This window comes from Elephantulus edwardii, unplaced genomic scaffold (genome assembly GCF_000299155.1).
Source record: "Elephantulus edwardii isolate Elephantulus edwardi_28Jun2011 unplaced genomic scaffold, EleEdw1.0 scaffold00057, whole genome shotgun sequence".
Classification (NCBI taxonomy): Eukaryota; Metazoa; Chordata; class Mammalia; order Macroscelidea; family Macroscelididae; genus Elephantulus; species Elephantulus edwardii.
The window spans coordinates 2,359,130-2,376,644 of NW_006399807.1; the positions used below are offsets into that span (position 1 = coordinate 2,359,130).

At 37.7% G+C, this 17,515-nt stretch overlaps 1 protein-coding gene across 1 annotated transcript in view; it reads right to left on the bottom strand.

Moving 5' to 3' along the window:
• Positions 1 to 5,269: 5,269 nt before the first annotated feature.
• The window catches only part of RGS5 (regulator of G-protein signaling 5), an 80,358-nt gene continuing 68,112 nt past the window's right edge, over positions 5,270 to 17,515 (bottom strand). Inside the window, exons 4-5 of the mRNA XM_006887371.1 lie at positions 11,338 to 11,504; positions 5,270 to 5,431 (exon numbers count right to left, since the gene is read on the bottom strand). Coding sequence (XP_006887433.1) covers positions 5,270 to 5,431; positions 11,338 to 11,504 — 329 coding nt within the window. The remainder of the gene's footprint in view (positions 5,432 to 11,337; positions 11,505 to 17,515) is intronic.

Sequence of the window (17,515 nt, forward strand, 5' to 3'; positions counted from 1 at the left end):
TTTTCTGAATTTTACAGACCATACCGTATTGTTGTTGTTGAGGTCCTTTGACTTGGAACTGACTCATAGTTCATCTTTTAGCAGGTTTTTAGAGGCAGTAAATGGCACAGGAGGAACTTACCCATCTTTCTTCTGTGGAGTAGCTGCTGCTGCTAGATTTGATTGACACACCTATTGGTTGACATCACAATTCTTTACTACTAAGCCACCAGAGCTCTTATACCATATTAGTTAATTCTTATTGGGATAGAGATTTTGTCAGTTGATCCAGGGCTCATGAGAAATAAAAATCATAGTGAAGGAAAAAAGCCCATCTTTAAGAAAACTGTTTCTTACAAAGAATTCCCAAGAATCAACAATAATCCAAGTGAAGTTTTTATATAGATTTTTATTTAATATATATGATCATGGCTACAGATACATATTTGATGCTTTACTTAACAAGAAGTATGAGTTACATAGAACATAAAGTATTGGATACACAATCAGAAAATAAGCACAACTATTCTTGAATGAAAAGCTTATTGAATAGTGCTGACAAAGGGTCTTTCCAATCTTTAATTTCTACTCTATTCTCTGGGCTATGCCACCTGAAGAAGAGTTCTCCCAAATTCTGAAACTTCATTACAGGAAAAAAGGCCTTATGGCAAAAGTTATCCAGATAATTTGTCTCCAAAGGCAAATTCATCATGTCTCTTCATTTTTTTCTATGTTCATGACACCTTAGCATCTAAGTTTTCCTATATAAGGAGTTAAACATTTCTAACCTTTTAATTATCACATAATTATGGTTAGTCCCAACTCTTAAATATTTCCTCTTGCTGGAGAAAAGACAAAAGGAAGTATGGGGTGGGGTGGAATGAGAAGAAATAAAATGTCAAGTCAGAAAACAATTACCTTGCAAGAGTTTTATTAAACTGCTTGTAGATGATGAGAAGTTGATTTATTTATCTCTACTAGAAATAGAACAATTAAATAGTATAGGGGGAAATAATGTTCCTAAGATTTTTGTCTTGCAACTTCATGCCATGAATTTCCATTGAAAGCCATAAATGTCTCACTGAAAGTGTTGGCCTTTTCAGCAGCAAGATGGTTAGCTGATACGGGGGAATTCATTGTTTGATTATCTCTTGCTCTTTTCTGCCACATGATCTGTTTGAGTGAAAAGTTTGATGTAAGCAGCAGGGAATTGTCAACTAAAGAGTCTTGGACTAAGAAAGTGTTAAATACACATTTCATAGAATAGAATGGAGAGACCAGAAAAATCCGAGCAGTCTAACGACAATCCAGTCAGAATATAATAAGATGCACCAAGACCTCATGTCCAAACCTGCACAGAGTTGCCTGGCCCTTGCGTTTGGATTCTTGGATGCTCGAAGCTGACTTCTTCTCTCTCTACTTTTTTTTTTGGCACAATGCAAACAGAATAGGGAAAGTTGATCCACTCATTTTTTTCTTTCTAGCCAAGACTCTCTGGGATGTTAAAGTGAGATTTCTCACCTAGCTGCATTATGAGTCAAAAGTCCTTTTCTGCCAGTCTAGAAGATGACAACAAGAAGCAGACTGAATTTTCAGTAATATTGAGCTGCTCTTGAAAAGTTTCTGAAGCAACAGACTTAATTCACAAGCTATATACACTTAATTCTCTCCCATATTCCTTCTCTCCTTTCTCCCCTTTCTTCTTATAATTCATATTTCTTCCAAACCTCCCAAATTTCTAGGGAATAAGGAAAAATGTTCCTACTACAAATGATTTCAGGAATAAGAATGCTACAGTAAAATGTAGACAACCTTTTAAATAGTTAATAATTTTTTTTAGGATACTGAGAAATCTGTTAAGCCCTTGCAAATAACACCTATCAATTTATGACGTTACTGGTCAAGTTTTTTTCTGAAATTTTTATATATATACCTATTATTCTTTAGTAAACAACAAAAAATGCCACCCTATCAAAATATTGTTATCAAGTGAAATTAATTGCTTTGTAAAGGATGAAAATAAAAATTGTCTTGCCCAATGTTCCTTGATCTACTAAAAACCAAAATCAATTTCAAGTGTAATTAATACAGTAGAGAATTGGAGTACAAGGGTATAGAGAGTGGAATATGAAATGTCCTTACACACTTGACTATTGATTTGAAAACAAAGCTACAGAAATACGGCCTTAATTTTATATAGCACAGTCCCTGAATTATGAACGAAGTTTATTCCTAGCTGTGTGGACTGTCTTTGTTCCAGAAGGTGTCTATCCAGGACAATATAGTGTGTATTTGTGAGTATATGTGTGTGTACATGCACGCACGCATGTGTTTATAGGGCAGAGAGAGTTGTTCATATAAATAAACAAGCAGTGCTTTACTAAGTAAGCGTCGAATATAACCCCTGGCTTACTCTAAAGTCAATAACGTGTCTGTGTCCTGGTCCAGTTCAGCTCTTAATCTGAATTCAACCTCAAACTACATCAAAGTGAGGCAGAAAAACTTAGGTTAGGAGTTATTTCTGAGCTATTCTCTAGTTTCTCTCAAGAAGGAGAAACATCTACTCCTGTTTTCATTGACAACAATTTGGCTTCACCACCTCTGTAAATCCCAAGCCCATTTATAACGTTGTTACCTTTTTACAAGGAAGGAAATGCAAGCATTGCCATGCTTATATGAAGCTTCATGTTTTCCCAGGGGATTTACTCCAGGGAAAGTGGGACGGAGGCAGCAATGAGTGATAAACAACTTCACTTTCCCTCGCCCCCCCCCCCCGAAAGATCATCCCAGTTTTTCTAATTTCCCAGAATTAAAAGAATGTATTTGGCTAGTTACCACAGAAATAGCTAGCAGCACAAGTTTCATTTTTGCCTAAAGTTCTGTTTGTTAAGTTTGTTTATTTTAAAACTTTCAAATATACGCTTAGGCAATTTTAATACTCAATGTTTGTTTTATCATGTGGGACTGGAGGGTTTGTGTTCTTCTAATTTTATCACTTTCTATGTTAGAAGACTTCCTGTATGCATCAAGTTATATAGTTTTTCAACTAGAAAGCATTCTTTTGGAAGCCTTCACAGCACTGCCCTTTTGCATCCCTCTCTTGCCCTCTGCCTGCTGACTTCAGCTTATGAAAAGGTGAAGGCTTGTCTTACCTTCCCCTGACAAGTCAACCCACTTACACAGGTGTGCTCCTAAGAGCAGTCAATTTGAGTCCTCAAAACACCAACCAGCTGAGTGAGATCTAGAATTCTTACAAAGTTCTCTGGGCATTTTCAAATACTAGAATATTTGAAATAAGGTAATAAAATGTCTGCATTATTAATAGAATTAAACTTTTTCTTTCCAATATTTTGGCATTCAAGAAAAAAAAAAATATATATATCCCCTTACATTCCTGAGTTCTTAAAACTTCCACCTATATTAGAAAGTCAATCCACTCCTATGGCGAGGTTCCTCCCTCATAGGGACCATCCATCAGGTTTTTGAAGCTATGGACCTTTATGTTCATCCTCATTCAAAGATTAGAAAGTAAAGGGCTGGCAAATCTCTTCTGACTTCAGGCAGGATAGACAGATGCTGAGGAAGGTGGTGCCAGAAAGTATGCTCTGGATTTTCACAAATCAGAGTTGTTTGCGAATCTTACACCAATGTAGGGTAAGAGCTTTTCCCTCAAACTCAAATTGTTGATCTGAACCAACTGCGCCTGCTTGATGGCGTCTCTTTGAGTGTAGACAGAGAGGAATGAATTCACACCACACTAGCGTCAACTGGCAGTAGAGCCAGTCACTCCATCCTATTTACAGAGCATGAAATGGTAAGTTTTCAGGAATGACATATTGTCCTTTCAAATCACAAAGCCAGGGGAAAGCCAACATATATCTTCAGTGTTTATCTACAGAGTGATATTAACTCACTTTCAATAATCACTGGAAACTGTGGGATAAATGGATTTATGTTGTGAAAGTAGGAATGTGTGAGTGAAAGGAAAACAAAAGAGAAGGGCTACAAGGCTAACTATTCTCCTACTTAAGTATTCCAAATCTTTATTATTTTTTAATAATATTCTCTTGCTTTTGAATCCATTCAATAACTTCACCTTCTTTCATTATTCACCACACATGGTTTATATTATCTTTATTAGTAAATGATACAAATTATTGTCTACTTCTGCTCAAATCTACAAAAGAGATGGGGGAAAGTTTAAAAACCTCTATCAAGACTTATAATAAAATTCAGAGTTAAAGTTTAAGCCTACTAAAAATACCATTGTGTTAATTAACTGATTATGAAGCATCTTCGGGGTATGGGTATATATGTATGCTTTGACTATAAATACAATTCACTAATGCTGGAAGCAAAATAGTAAGGGAGAATTGGGGTTCCTTACTCACCCTATTGGTTTTTGCCTGTTTTGTAACTGTCTCGCTCAAAAGGCTTCTGGGTGTACTCAAATTACTGTTTCCAAAAATAATCTGGCATTCCGGAGACAGTGAAGTTTAAACTAATAGATAGTTTCAGAATAATTAGCCATTTTGGACTTGACTTTTTTTTTCTTCTCAATTTAGTGCCCAGCTTTTTTGATACTTAAGTGGGCAAACACTGCCATGGATGGTGGGGGGTTCAGTTGATGTAACTGAAATCAGAAAATTGGAAATGTAATCCTCACAAGGATCCAAAATGTTTTTCAAATTGAATTGCTAGGCCTACATCCTAGATACAGATAGATTTACAACATAGTGCCCTGGTAAAATTGGGTCGTTGGTTTAATTTGGTAACCTTATAAAGAATAAGGAAGACATAGTCAATATCAATTGTGTTCGGATTGATTTTTGTGTAAACACAGCATATTTGTGGTTGGATCTCCTGTTTACAACCTTCAGCTGACATGAAGATGCTCTGAGTGGAACATCAATACTTATAGAATTAAAGAAACAAGCCAGAGCAATTAAATTCCTTAAAATTTGCCTTTCTTACATTCACTTGTTTTCTTCAGCTAATTTAGGTAGAGAGTCATATGCAATGATATCATATTTTTGTCTTATATTTCCTTGATTTGTGATTCCAACAACAAGAAGCTTGGTAAAGTTTAGTGAAGAATGGGGCAGGAAGGCCTTGGGGAAGGAAGGCTTTTAGACAACAGGTAACATTGGAAACAGTGTGTGCTTCTGGGGATTTTCCCAGTTTGAGTATCTTAGAGCAAAGCTGCTATGGAAGGGGAGTGACTTGAAAATGCAGGGTTACTGCTGAAGCTAATAGCTCGTAGATAACATTCAGCACCTAATGAAATTGTTTACTTGATAAACTCCTGATAGAACTCAGAGCGCACAAAGCGAGGGAGCGAATCCTTCTCCATCAGGGCATGGATTCTTTTCTGGGCCACATCAAAGCTGCTCAGAGAAGGCTGCACCAGGTTCTTCATTGTGATTTCCTTGGTGAAGTGGTCGATATTCACCTGCAGACCAGGAAACAAGGTGACTGAGTTAGCCTGAGTTACAGGGTTTGCTGGGTAGAGTGAGGCGATATTTTTCATCATTGAAACAAAAACAATGGAGCAGATTCATAAGGAAAACTATTTCTGTTTTATAGGCAGTGATGGGTTAGGGATACTGATGTTCCTCCATATGCATGACTCAAATGATTAGATTGAGAGCAATCAGTGCTTAGATGCCCACCATAGAAGACCCTCACTGCCAACCTAGTCCATGTGTTCCACCTATTCCATGCTTACCCTTGGGGTGGCAGCACAACTTTTTACCTACTAGGCCACCAGAGTTCCATATATGTACCTCATTGCAGTCAAGTTGGAACTGACTCATGGCTAACACGCCAGTTTTCAAAGTTACAAATCTCAAAGAGGAGATTGTCCATCTTTCTCTCATGAACCCACTGGTGGATCCAAACCTTAAGAGAGGCATATTTGGGTTAGCAACTCTTGAATCGACTAATCAGAGCTCCCTATATATTTATATATCTTGTTGTTCTTGTTAGGTGCCTTTGAGTTGAGCATGAATTATAATGAGCCTATGAATGACAGATCTGAACCTTTCCCATCCTGTCCCATCCTCATAATTTCTGACATACTTGAGTCTATTGTAGAAGTCATTGTGTCAAGCCATCTGCTTGAAGGTCTTCCTCTCTTGTGCTTACCCTCCAACTTTACAAGCATAATGTCCATCTCTAGGGAATAGCCTCTTCTAACAACATGCTCTAAGTGTGTGAAATGAAGCTTGGTCATATTTGCCTCCAAGGAGCACTTTGGCTGCACTTTTACAAAGACATATCTGTGTGTTCTTTTGGCAGTCCCTGGAATATTTAATACTCTTCTCCAATGCCACAGCTCAAAGGCCTCAATTCTTCTTCTGTCATTCTTATTCATTGTTCAACTCTCCATGCATAACTGAATAACAAGTAATTGACAAGACTATGGCCTGCATTCAGGCATGACTTAGTCCTTAACACGTTGCCGCACACTTTTAAATAGAAACACATTGTATTAAACTAATATCATTGCTCCTCAGTAATTTGGAGAAGTCCCTGACTGTAGACTTCTGCAATGTACTATATCTCCTGATCTCCTGACTGCTGATATCAAGTGTGTTGGTTGTGGATCCAGCCAAGATGAAGTCATTGACAATGTCAATCCTTTCTCTGTCTATCATGGAGAAATGTTTGCTTATCAGTCCAGGGCTGAGAGATTTTGCTGTCTTGATGTTGAGATATAATCCATGTTGAAGACTATAGTCTTTGAGTGTCTGTAGCAAGCACTTCAAGTCCTCCTTACCTTCAGCAAGGAAAGCTGTGAAAGTAACAATAATCAGAATTTGAATCCAGGTGTCCTGAGGCCGGACCACCTCCTAATCTTCCCACCACAACATTTGACTTTATGCGTAGTAGGAGAAACAAAGGAGGGGGGAGTAAAGTGTGACTGTGAACCTAAGCCTTTTGTATGGGTACTGAAGAGTAAAGCAAAACAAACAAACAAACAAAAACAAAAAAACAAAAACAAACAAAAAGCTAATTCATAGTTCTGAGTAAATAACAATAAAAAAACGACAGCTAGTAGTTATTACAAGATGGTGTAGTGTATAATGTGAACTAACTAAAAAGTTTCTATTGTTGTGGTGTCAAGTCTGAGCCAACCCATAGGTGACCCTGCAGTGGCTTTTCAGAGGCAGTAAATCAAATGGGAAGAGATTTTTCAAAGGCAATTGGTTTAAATCTATAAGTTACTCCAAAGGATGAAGATCAACAGTCTCCTTCCAGAAAGATTTACAGCCTCAGACACTGGATGGAGGGTCTCCAATGGTCAGAATCAATAGAACATCAGCAAGCTTGGTTTTGATTTTGAGTCTATGTTGAGTACTGTATTGAATATATTCACCATGCTTAGTACTAAATACAATGAACTCATTTACAACTCTATGAAGTAGATACTGTTATACATATTTCACAGTTACTAGAAAGGAGACACAGGAAGCTTAAAGCTTTTGTGATTCGTCCAAAATCGTGGTGATGAAAGCTTTAAAGCTTGGCAGCGTGGACTTAGTACTTGAACCTTGACTGAGAGGACAATATAACAGAGTGCTGTGACTTAATTCTTCTGAGTGAAAAGCACAATAACAGGAACATCATCTACAGGAGGGTTTCTGTGAAGGTGGCCTAGGAATTATACAAAGTGTATGCTAGAGGAATCTTTGTACATCACTTTGGATCTTCTGACTCTTAAAGAGTGTGAGTATAAAAGAGAAATAAAAATAGAATCTAAAGTTAGCCAATGGTTCTAAACTGTACCCTGGAAAATATTTTGTTTGTCTTGTGGTGTGCTAACGGTCACTGGTAGGGAACTTTCTTGAGTAAGGAGTTAGGCTGCCAATCCAAAAGCACTTGGCTTGAATCCATCGGCTGCTCTTTGGGAGAAAGATTATCAACCTCCTACAATGCATTTTCTAGCCTCTGACAACCCACTAGAGGTTCAGCTATGAGTCAGTACTGATTCAACAGCACAAAACAACAACAGGGGTCCCTGGCTTTAAAAAGAGCTATTTGGACTCAGAAAATGATAAAGTAGCTACAGGGTGGAATTGGGGGGGGGGGGGGGGTGGGAAGCATGGCTGGGAGAACCAAACCAGAACAGCATGGGACTGAGCAATGCCTGAGAGCCCTGGAGGAAGTGGGTTGAGGTAGGAAAGTACACTTGTTGTAAGGGGCCGTATACTTTATGGAGCTCTGTGAAAGAGCAGGACATGCTCACAAATAACCAGTGTGGAGCACCTGATAGGCTATAGCACAGATCTGTCAGTTCTCACCCAGTTATTCTTCTGGCTATGACAAAGTAATGCTTTTTTCCCCTTATACTAAATATACACAGAGCTGAGTAGGCAGCCTTACTTAAAATGGCTGAATTTTTGAAAATTGCCCAAGTAGCTTCCGATCTTACTTTTTAAAATAAGAAGAACTACATTCAAACTCCTCTAACACACAGCATCCATCAGCGAACAATAGATATTTTTCCCTATTTTTTTTTTAATGTGGATGAGTCTCTCCTGACTCCAGTGAGTCATCCTGGCATATATTCATCTGTTTACCAAGGCAGGAAACTACTAAGTTGTTATTTTTAAAATACCATCAAATGACAATTTGTAATGTACAAACGATCTGCTTCTTGAAATGGCATGGCCATTTCTCCTTCTTGTAAAAATTTTCCTTTTTAAACCTTACCCCTAATCCTCAGTATGGTACCTCTGGGTCATTTCCTGTTATTAAAGAGCTAGAGTGACTGTCCAGAAAGAAGAAAGGTTACTATTTATTGAGTAATTTGAGTATATAGGTCAATCTACTACTTTTCAAAATAAAATAAATTTTTAGGTCAAAATACAAGACATGGAGAAGGAAAAACAAAACAAAAGAATAGATACATTAAAAACAAACCAAAACAATAAAACCAACCCAACAACACAGAGAAAGAAAAACAAACAAAACCACTAAATGTGCCACTGGAACTCATGCCTATGTGAAATGTTCAGTAAAGGGAACATAAGTTTCGGGAATGTTAGAGATCTGCTCTAAATCACGTAGGTAAGACGATCTGGAGCTAGAATAGCTGTATCCATTCATTTCACATAATATACTGAAATCTTATCCGATACCAGAAGTAGGGTTGACCTTCTCTTAGATAGCCTATTTAGGCTAATTCTTTTAAATTATCCTGAGTTGCCTACATTGAGGGTGTTAAACTATCGCACTCTTATCAGAGCAGAGGTAATTAGAACAGATGTCAGTGCTACCTAAATCAGAGTCCATTTGGCCTTTTAAGGGGGGCACCATTTGTTTATTCTAGCAACTCAGACCCCCAAGGTTTGTTTTCTTTTGCAACTCTATTTTTAATATCTCATATTTGCCCAATAGTCTCTAATATTTTCATAAGGAACCTTGAAATAATGTTTTTCTAGAGCTCAGGACAATGGACATGCTGCCATTTGCAGATGTTGCAACAAATCCTAGGATTCTGTGAATGAAGAGAGGTTGGCAGGAAAGTAGGCTGAAGACAGGGAGTCCAAGTGCAGAGAGGGAATTCGTGTCTAATTTAACATAAACTAATCTCCTTGTTAGCATTCACAAAGGGAGAAAGATTCCATAAAGACAGAAGAAAAGGGTGGTCCAGTACAAACAAGTATGTAAATGCTAGCATATGTGTGTGCGGTGAGAGATTGAAGAGTGGCAGGTAAAACTTGCCAAATTTATGTCAAAATCATACTCATAACAAAATTAAATCCAATTCCCTAGTATGATCCTCTCATTTTTCCCTACGTTAGCTCACAGTCTTCCACATGCTTGTGTTTCTAACCTTTATCACCTGTCCCGTGGTGAGAAAAAAAATTTGCTTATATGAAAGTATATAATTTGTTCATTCACTCAAACTTATTTACCTTTAAATAAAAAGCTCAATGAAGAATAATTCATAACCAGAGGGAGAAAAAATAGCAAATGGTGGAGACTTCTGGCATCTAGAGTATGAGTGCAGAGAAGGATCATTAGAGAGTTTTCCATCTCAAGCAGTCTCAAGTAAATTGCTGCCTATCCGCAGGGCTTACTCAAATCACTTCTGCACTCGGCTCCAAATGTTGGTGAAATATTCTAGTTCAGAGACAAGATCAAAGAGTACAGTGTAGAGTTGTTATTGTTGTAGTTAGGTGCCATCAACTACAGTATGACTCATAAGAACCCCATGAACAATTGATCTGAACGCTGTCCTATCCTGTGCCACCCTCACACATCCTGACACACTTGAGTCCCTTTGTCAATCTGTCTCATTAAGGATTTCCTTCTCTTTTGCTGACACTCCATCTTTCCAAACATGATGCCATTTTCCACAGACTAGCTTCTCCTAACAACCTGTCTAAAGGATGAGTAACGAAGCTTCATCATTTTACCCAAGTAGTTGCCTGGCTGTATTTCTTCCAAGACACATATCTCTTTGTTCTTTTGGCAGTCCATGAAATATTCAGCACTCTTCTCCAACACTATAACTTAAAGGCATTGATTCTTCTGTCATCCTTATTCATTGTCCAGCTCTCAGATGCATAGCGGGTGATTGAAAAGACCATGGCCTAAATCAGGTGCAACTTAGTCTTCAAACTGACATTATTTTAGAAATATGAAGAAAAGCGCAGATGCACTACTCCAATGATTCATGAAATAAGTGCACATATTGTCCGCAGTTCTTAATTAATGGCATAGTGTCTTTCACTATTTCTAGCACTGTTGTCTTATAATAATTTTTCTTTTAATGAATAGGTGGACTTTGGTCCTGACTATTGTGTCTCAATGTTATTGTATTGTGTGCTGTTGAGTAAGAACCACCCCATTCGCTGGCCCTCCAGCAGGTTTTCAGAGGCAGTAAATCACATGGGAGGAGATTATCTATCCTTTTCCCTTAGAGCAACTGATGGATTCAAACTGCATACCTTTGGGATTGCAGCACAGCTTTTAACTACTAGTCACCAGAGCTCCCCATAGGAATTAAAGTTTATGGTTACTTGACATTTTGTTTCTTTGTAAGTTCTTGATAAATGTATGGGTCACATCTTAGGTTGCTAAAGGAAGGCTGGTGGTTGAGTCCACCAGATAATTTGTGGGAGAAAGACTAGAAGTCTCCTCCTGTTAAGATATATAGCCTCAGATACCTGAAAGAAGACTATCATGGGTTGGGATTGGAAGTAGATCTCAGGTTTGAAGGTTAGTTCCTAATAAGGAGTAGCCTTAGGCTCCAAACTCAGACTTCTGTCTCAAATGTAAAATTCTCCCTGGGCAGTTGTTGAGCTCATTGCCTTGTTCACCCATTTATGTCCCAGAACCAACCTCTTTAGGAGCTTCAGTTTGGATAAATTCTTCATAAATTTTCTTTGCCATCTCAGTCATCTTCACAGGAGATTTGATCTTCTTGAAATCCTCACAGGCAATCCAAAACTCAAGGTTTTCCTCACTGAATTCAGACTTCAGGAAACTTTTGAAGCTGGCAAGTCCGTCTATCAACAACGACAAAAAAATGAGAGAATCAATTGGGAGAAATGGATGTACATATTTCTCACACACTATATTCCATTACAGAGCAGACACCTGAGTTTGTTTACTTTTTTTAGTCATTTATGTAAAAATATTAAAAATGTTAACTCACTACATCCTCATGAAAGATTTCAAGACAGGTTCCATTAACATTCATTTTGCAAATAAGGTCAAAGAGGGTAAGCAAATTCTATGTCATTAACCTACTGGTAGAGGGAGCTCTAATGGCTTAGAGGTAAGGAGTTGTGTTGCCAACCCAAAGACATGCAGTTCAAATCCACCAGCTGCTCCGTGGGGAAAAAGATGGGCAATCCTTTCCTGTGCAATTTACAGCCTCTGAAAACACACTGGAGGGTCAGCTATGAGCTGTTTCCACCTCAACAAAGCATGTAATAGCAACCCAGGCACTTTAAGAGTCTGATCATTTATCCATTAAGACATTTCTCAGAAACTGTGTGAGTCATCTTTTGAAGGAGACACTGTGCTATAATCTCTGCCTTTGCGACTGGCACAGGACAGAGCGGAGTTTAGGGCTGTTGTACATAGGGTCGCTATGAGTCACAAGCAACTCGACGGCACATAACAATAACAACATTTTCTACTGCAATAAAATGCAAGTCTAGAACAAATGTCTTGTCAGTGTGAAGATAGAAAAAATTTTACCCACACAAAAAAATTTTACTTATTTCACATCTGCATTTCTTCATGCCTTTATTGCACTGAAGGAAGAATAGGACAGACCTATAAGGTGATGGTAGAGATGTAAGGCAGAGGACATGTCACTTCAGTCTCGGCCAATGAAGAAGATTTAGAGGGAATGTGACATGGAGATATAACTTATTATTATTATTATTTTTTAAATTTGAGTGTATTGTATCTTTGAGTGATGAGTTTTATAATCTTTGAGAAACATATCTTTGAGAAACACATTTAAAACTCATGTCATTCTTTACACTAACCAACCACCAAAGAGTGAACACATGAAAACTTGTTCTGTCATTAATATTGATCATTGTATACATTTGGCTCTTTTTTTTTTTTTGGTCTAGAGATCATTTTCAAACACAAGTATACTCCAGGAACCATGATAAGTCACCATTGGAAGTAAAATAGAAAAGCTTCCTGACCTAAAGAAGCTATAGACTTTTGAGGAAGCAGAAAGAAAATTAAGTTAAAAAAACATAGGAGAGAAAGTAAAAGGAGGGTCTAATTTTAATTAGGATTAGAGAAAACCTCCATGAAGAAGTGATATTCACCTTGTATCTGAAGGTTGAGTGGAAGGGACCATACAAAATAGTCTTCATTAGCCCATCAGATTTTGAAATTTACCAAATAATTTCTTTAATATGATTAAATTAACATAGTAACTTGTAAAATTAAATATTAAATGCCCTACAACTGTGGTAATTGTTTTCTGCATTTTAAAAATATATAATAGACTTCAAAATATAATTATATTTATGTACATTGTTATTGCCATGTGTGCTGTCAAATCAAAACTAACTCAGCTGGATTTTCAGAGGCAGTAAATCACATAGAAGGAGATATGTATTTGTTGATTACAAGATGGGTAAATTTCTCTCAGGTGATTAATTGCCTCTGAAAATCTGCTGGAAGGTCAACTTTGAGTCGGTTCAGACTCTTACAATACATAACTACTGTTGTTTATTGCCGTTGAGTCAAGCACGACTCATAGCAACCCTATGCACCAAAGACCAAAGGCCTTTTGATAACTATTGTTTCTTAAATTTCATAGAGTTTCCAGAGGCATGTTGATTACTTAGGAAGTGGATGCCACTCCTGCTTCCAACATCAATATCTTTGTGTGTTTGTGTGTATGTGCAGTACTCTAAGATTCTTGTGGCTGTTCCTTTTGTTTTCTTCATCTTTCCTGCCCTTCCAGTCCAATACCCAATTAATATAAAGACATTGTTAAAATTTTTACTTATGAAGGCATTTGAGAGGAATATTGAAAAAATTCTTTTGAATCATCAATACCCATTCACTTTTGTCCTCTTTAAGCTCTGATAATGTATACTGGCAATAAAAAGTGATATTATCTACATGTTGTTGTTATGACTCATAACAACCCTAGGAACAACAGACTTGAATCCTGTTATCATTACCATCTCTGATACACTGAGCCTATTGCTCCAGTCACTGTGTCAATCCATCTTGTTGGGTGTCTTCCTCTCTTCTGCTGACTTTCAACCAAGCATGATATTTCTTTCCAAAGGATAGCCTCTCCTAGCAACATGTCCAAAGGATGAGAGATGAAGCTTCATCATCTTGGCCTCCAAGGGGCACTTCAGCTGCACTCTTTCCAAGCCTGTTGTTCTCTTGGCAGCCCATCATATATTAAGTACTTTTCTCCAACATCACACTTCCAAGGCATCAATTCTTTGGTTATTCTTACTCATTGTCCAGCTCTCAGATGCATAGCAAGTTATGGAAAAGACCATTGAATCTGGCACTCCTTAGTCTTCAAATTGACATCAATTGCTCTTTAGTATTTAAAAAAAGACCCTGACCGTGATCTTGCCCATTTTATCTTTATAGATATATACATATCTATGTCAAAGTACTAACAAATGTATACTGCAAAGAGAGAATCCATGTCTATATATAGTAACTCAGAAAACAAGAATTCCTGAAAAAAGAAAATCTCTGGTTTTCTATCAAATTTTCTATCAAGTTAATAAAACTCACTGCCATCAAGTCAGAATAAAGTTGACCCTTCAGCCAGTTTGCAGAAGCTGTAAATCACACTGGAGGAGATTGCCATTTTCTCCTGCTGGTTGATTCAAATGGTCTGTCTTTGTGCTGGCTGTAGAACTCCCTACTCACTAGGCCACCAGAGGTCTACAGAACATATCAAATTAACCACTGATCCTTTTTGATGTTAGTTTTGATAGGAGCCTTTGAGCTGAGCATGACTCATTGTGACCCTATGAACCACAGATCTGAAACTTGTCCTATCCTATGCCACTCTCCTCATCTCTGACACATTTGAGTCCATTACTGCTATCCCTGGTGCCAATCTATCTCATTGGGAGTCTTCCTCCCTTTCTCTGAGTCTTCACCTTTACAAGCATGATGCCCCTTTCCAAGGAATAGCCACTCCTAATAACATGCTCAAAGTATGTGGGAGGGAACTTCGCCATCCTGGCCTCTAGGGAGCCCTCTGATAACATGTCCTATTAATTCACTAGAGAGAGGGCAGTGTTGACCCTCATCAGTATTTCAGAGCCGGTTTTCTTCTAATTGGGCCCCTTCAAGAGACATTTCTGAAACTCGTTAGTTCTACTTAGGGGACATGATCATGTTCTACTTTTATTTCCTTTGACTAAATTTCTATTAATTTCCTTTTCCTTTGAATTTTTTCTCTACTCCCTTAATAATCTCTACATTTTCATTCAGTGGGCTTACTCTTCATTGCTTCATTTCACACATCAAGCACACAATTTGTATCATTACTAATTTGGAGGTATAATGGTTGATCCTAATTTTTTAAAATTTACCTTATATACATTTTTACTCTCTCGCTGCCCTCACTGTCCCATAAATCCCAGCGCTAAAAAACCAAATGTCTCCTATGGTCATTACTAGAGATTTCAGAAATTCAAACAACAATTTTGTATTTTAATCTCCTTTCCCTTGGATTTGCCTTAAAAACGATTTCTTCCTCTTCAGCATATAAAAATACATATGGGATCCTCCTGTACCAGTCATATCTGATTTAATGGTACATGCACAAAAAAATAATAAAAGAAAATAAAAGTAAAAAAAAATACATATGGGAGCAATGACAGGAATTAGAAAAAGTTTCTCTGGAAACTTGGCTACAGAACATTTGATAACTTGTATTTGGATAAATAAAATTAAATGTTTTCTCTCTCACATCTTTTTTCCCATTAAATATCTAGAGTTATGCATCATAATTTAATGACCCAAGAATCTATAGACATGCCAAAAGAAGAAACAAGATCATGTTCCCTTTATGTCACGGTTAAAGTTTTCATTGTTTCTTAAACAAAAGGTGTCTGATGATCTTTGTCAGATGGAAAATTTCCCAGGCATTTTCTGCAGCCAGGAAATGTCAGCAGGAATGAAGTTTTATGAGCTCCCAGACAACTGGGTCTAAGACTTGAGGTAAAAAGTTTAAATAGCTTCAATCTGTTAGTCTTGAGTTTACACCACTATCAGGCACTTGGAATCCCTGTCCCACATCATCGTCTTTGAAATGTAGGGATTAAATCCTCATCCTTCCAAAAACCACCTTTTGGGATACAGAGAATGTGCCAGGACTTTACAACTGTGTTAGCTTTTACTATGCATACAAGGAAGAAGCATTAAATTAAACTTTCCAATCCACTTTGTCTGGCTGCTGGAGATTGTTTTTATCACTCTCACTGGTTCCAGGTGATAGTTTCAAAATGTTTGGTCCATTTACAAAGTTCAAATGCAGACTTGATTTTGCTGTTGTTATTAAGTACCATCAAGTTGACCACGACTCACAGCACTGCTATGAGCAACAGATCAAACCCTTGCCCTAGCCTATGCCGTCCTCATGGCCCCTGCCACGCTCAAGCCCATTGTTTCTGCCACTGTGTCACTGGAGCTGTGGTGCGTGGTCTGTAGGGAGCTGCTTTGCTAACACAAAGGCTGGTTGGTGGTTTGAAGCTATCAACAATTCCACGGGAAGAAGAGAATCAGTCTCTTGCTATCCAACTGACAGTATTGGAAATCAGTGTTGGTTCTGACTGTAAGGCAATGAGATATTTGCTGGTTTTGTGGGTTTGGTCTTTTTCCCCCACATAAGCATGCTTTGGAGATATTACAGATTCATTTCAGAGCACCAGCAATACAGTGACTACCTCAAGTAAGCAAGTCATAGCGATTTTTTCTTATTCCTGAGTTCACAGGAAAGTGTGTTTACATTATCTTATAGCTTACTAAGTGTACTGTATTATTATGAAAATATTTGAAATATTATGAGCATTGCCAAAATGTGACACAGAGACACTAAGTGACCACATGTTGTTGGGAAAATGGCACAAATAGATTTGCTGTAGGCAGAGTTAGCACAAATCTTTAATTTGTAAAAATAACAAAAACTACACTGTGAAGTGAAATAAAACTCAGCATGATTGTATTGGTTTAATGCTCTATTTGTTTGAGAGATCCTTAAACTCATCCTACTCTCATGTGGCTCTTGGAGATATTCTGGAGGTTTCCAGACTAGGAGTTTTGAACAATCATCCACCACAGTCTCTAGTTGTCTATTAGTCGGCTCCTCAGAGATACTCCATTAAATTCCCAGGATTCATGTGGAGTGAAACAGACTCCAGGCCAAATGTCTCTTACTCACAACACATACATATTTCCTTTGCCCTGCTATCATTCTCTTTATCCACTCCATACCCTGGTAAAGTTCCTAGCCCACATCTCTGATAGGCTTCCCGTTCCTCCCTTGTGAGCCTGCAGAGACCCATAATACCGCTCAACACTTCTCTCTGGGAATCCACAGTGAAAAAAGCAAATGCACACCCCGCCACTCTGATTCTCTGGTCTCAAAAAATATTCTAGTTTAGGATTCATATTACAATCCTTGAATTAGCCCTATAAAGAAATGTTGATTTTGATGTCCATTTTAGATAGATTTAGCAGCCCTGAATAAGGAATGTAGCCTTCAATTTGCATTGCAACCTAATGTCAAATAAACAAAGATTCTTACTATTGGACTTATAGGCAACATCATGATGTACGCAGAAGAGATTGAAACTGTCAACAACTTCATCTTACTTGGATCCACAATTAACACACTTGGTACCAGCAGTCAGGATATAAGGAGACACGTTACACTGATAAAGTCTGCCAATAGGGACCTCTCTATATTATTTAGAAGTGATGATGTCAGTTTGAGGACTAAGGTGCATCTGATTCAGGCCATGGTCTTTCTGATCATTTGCTA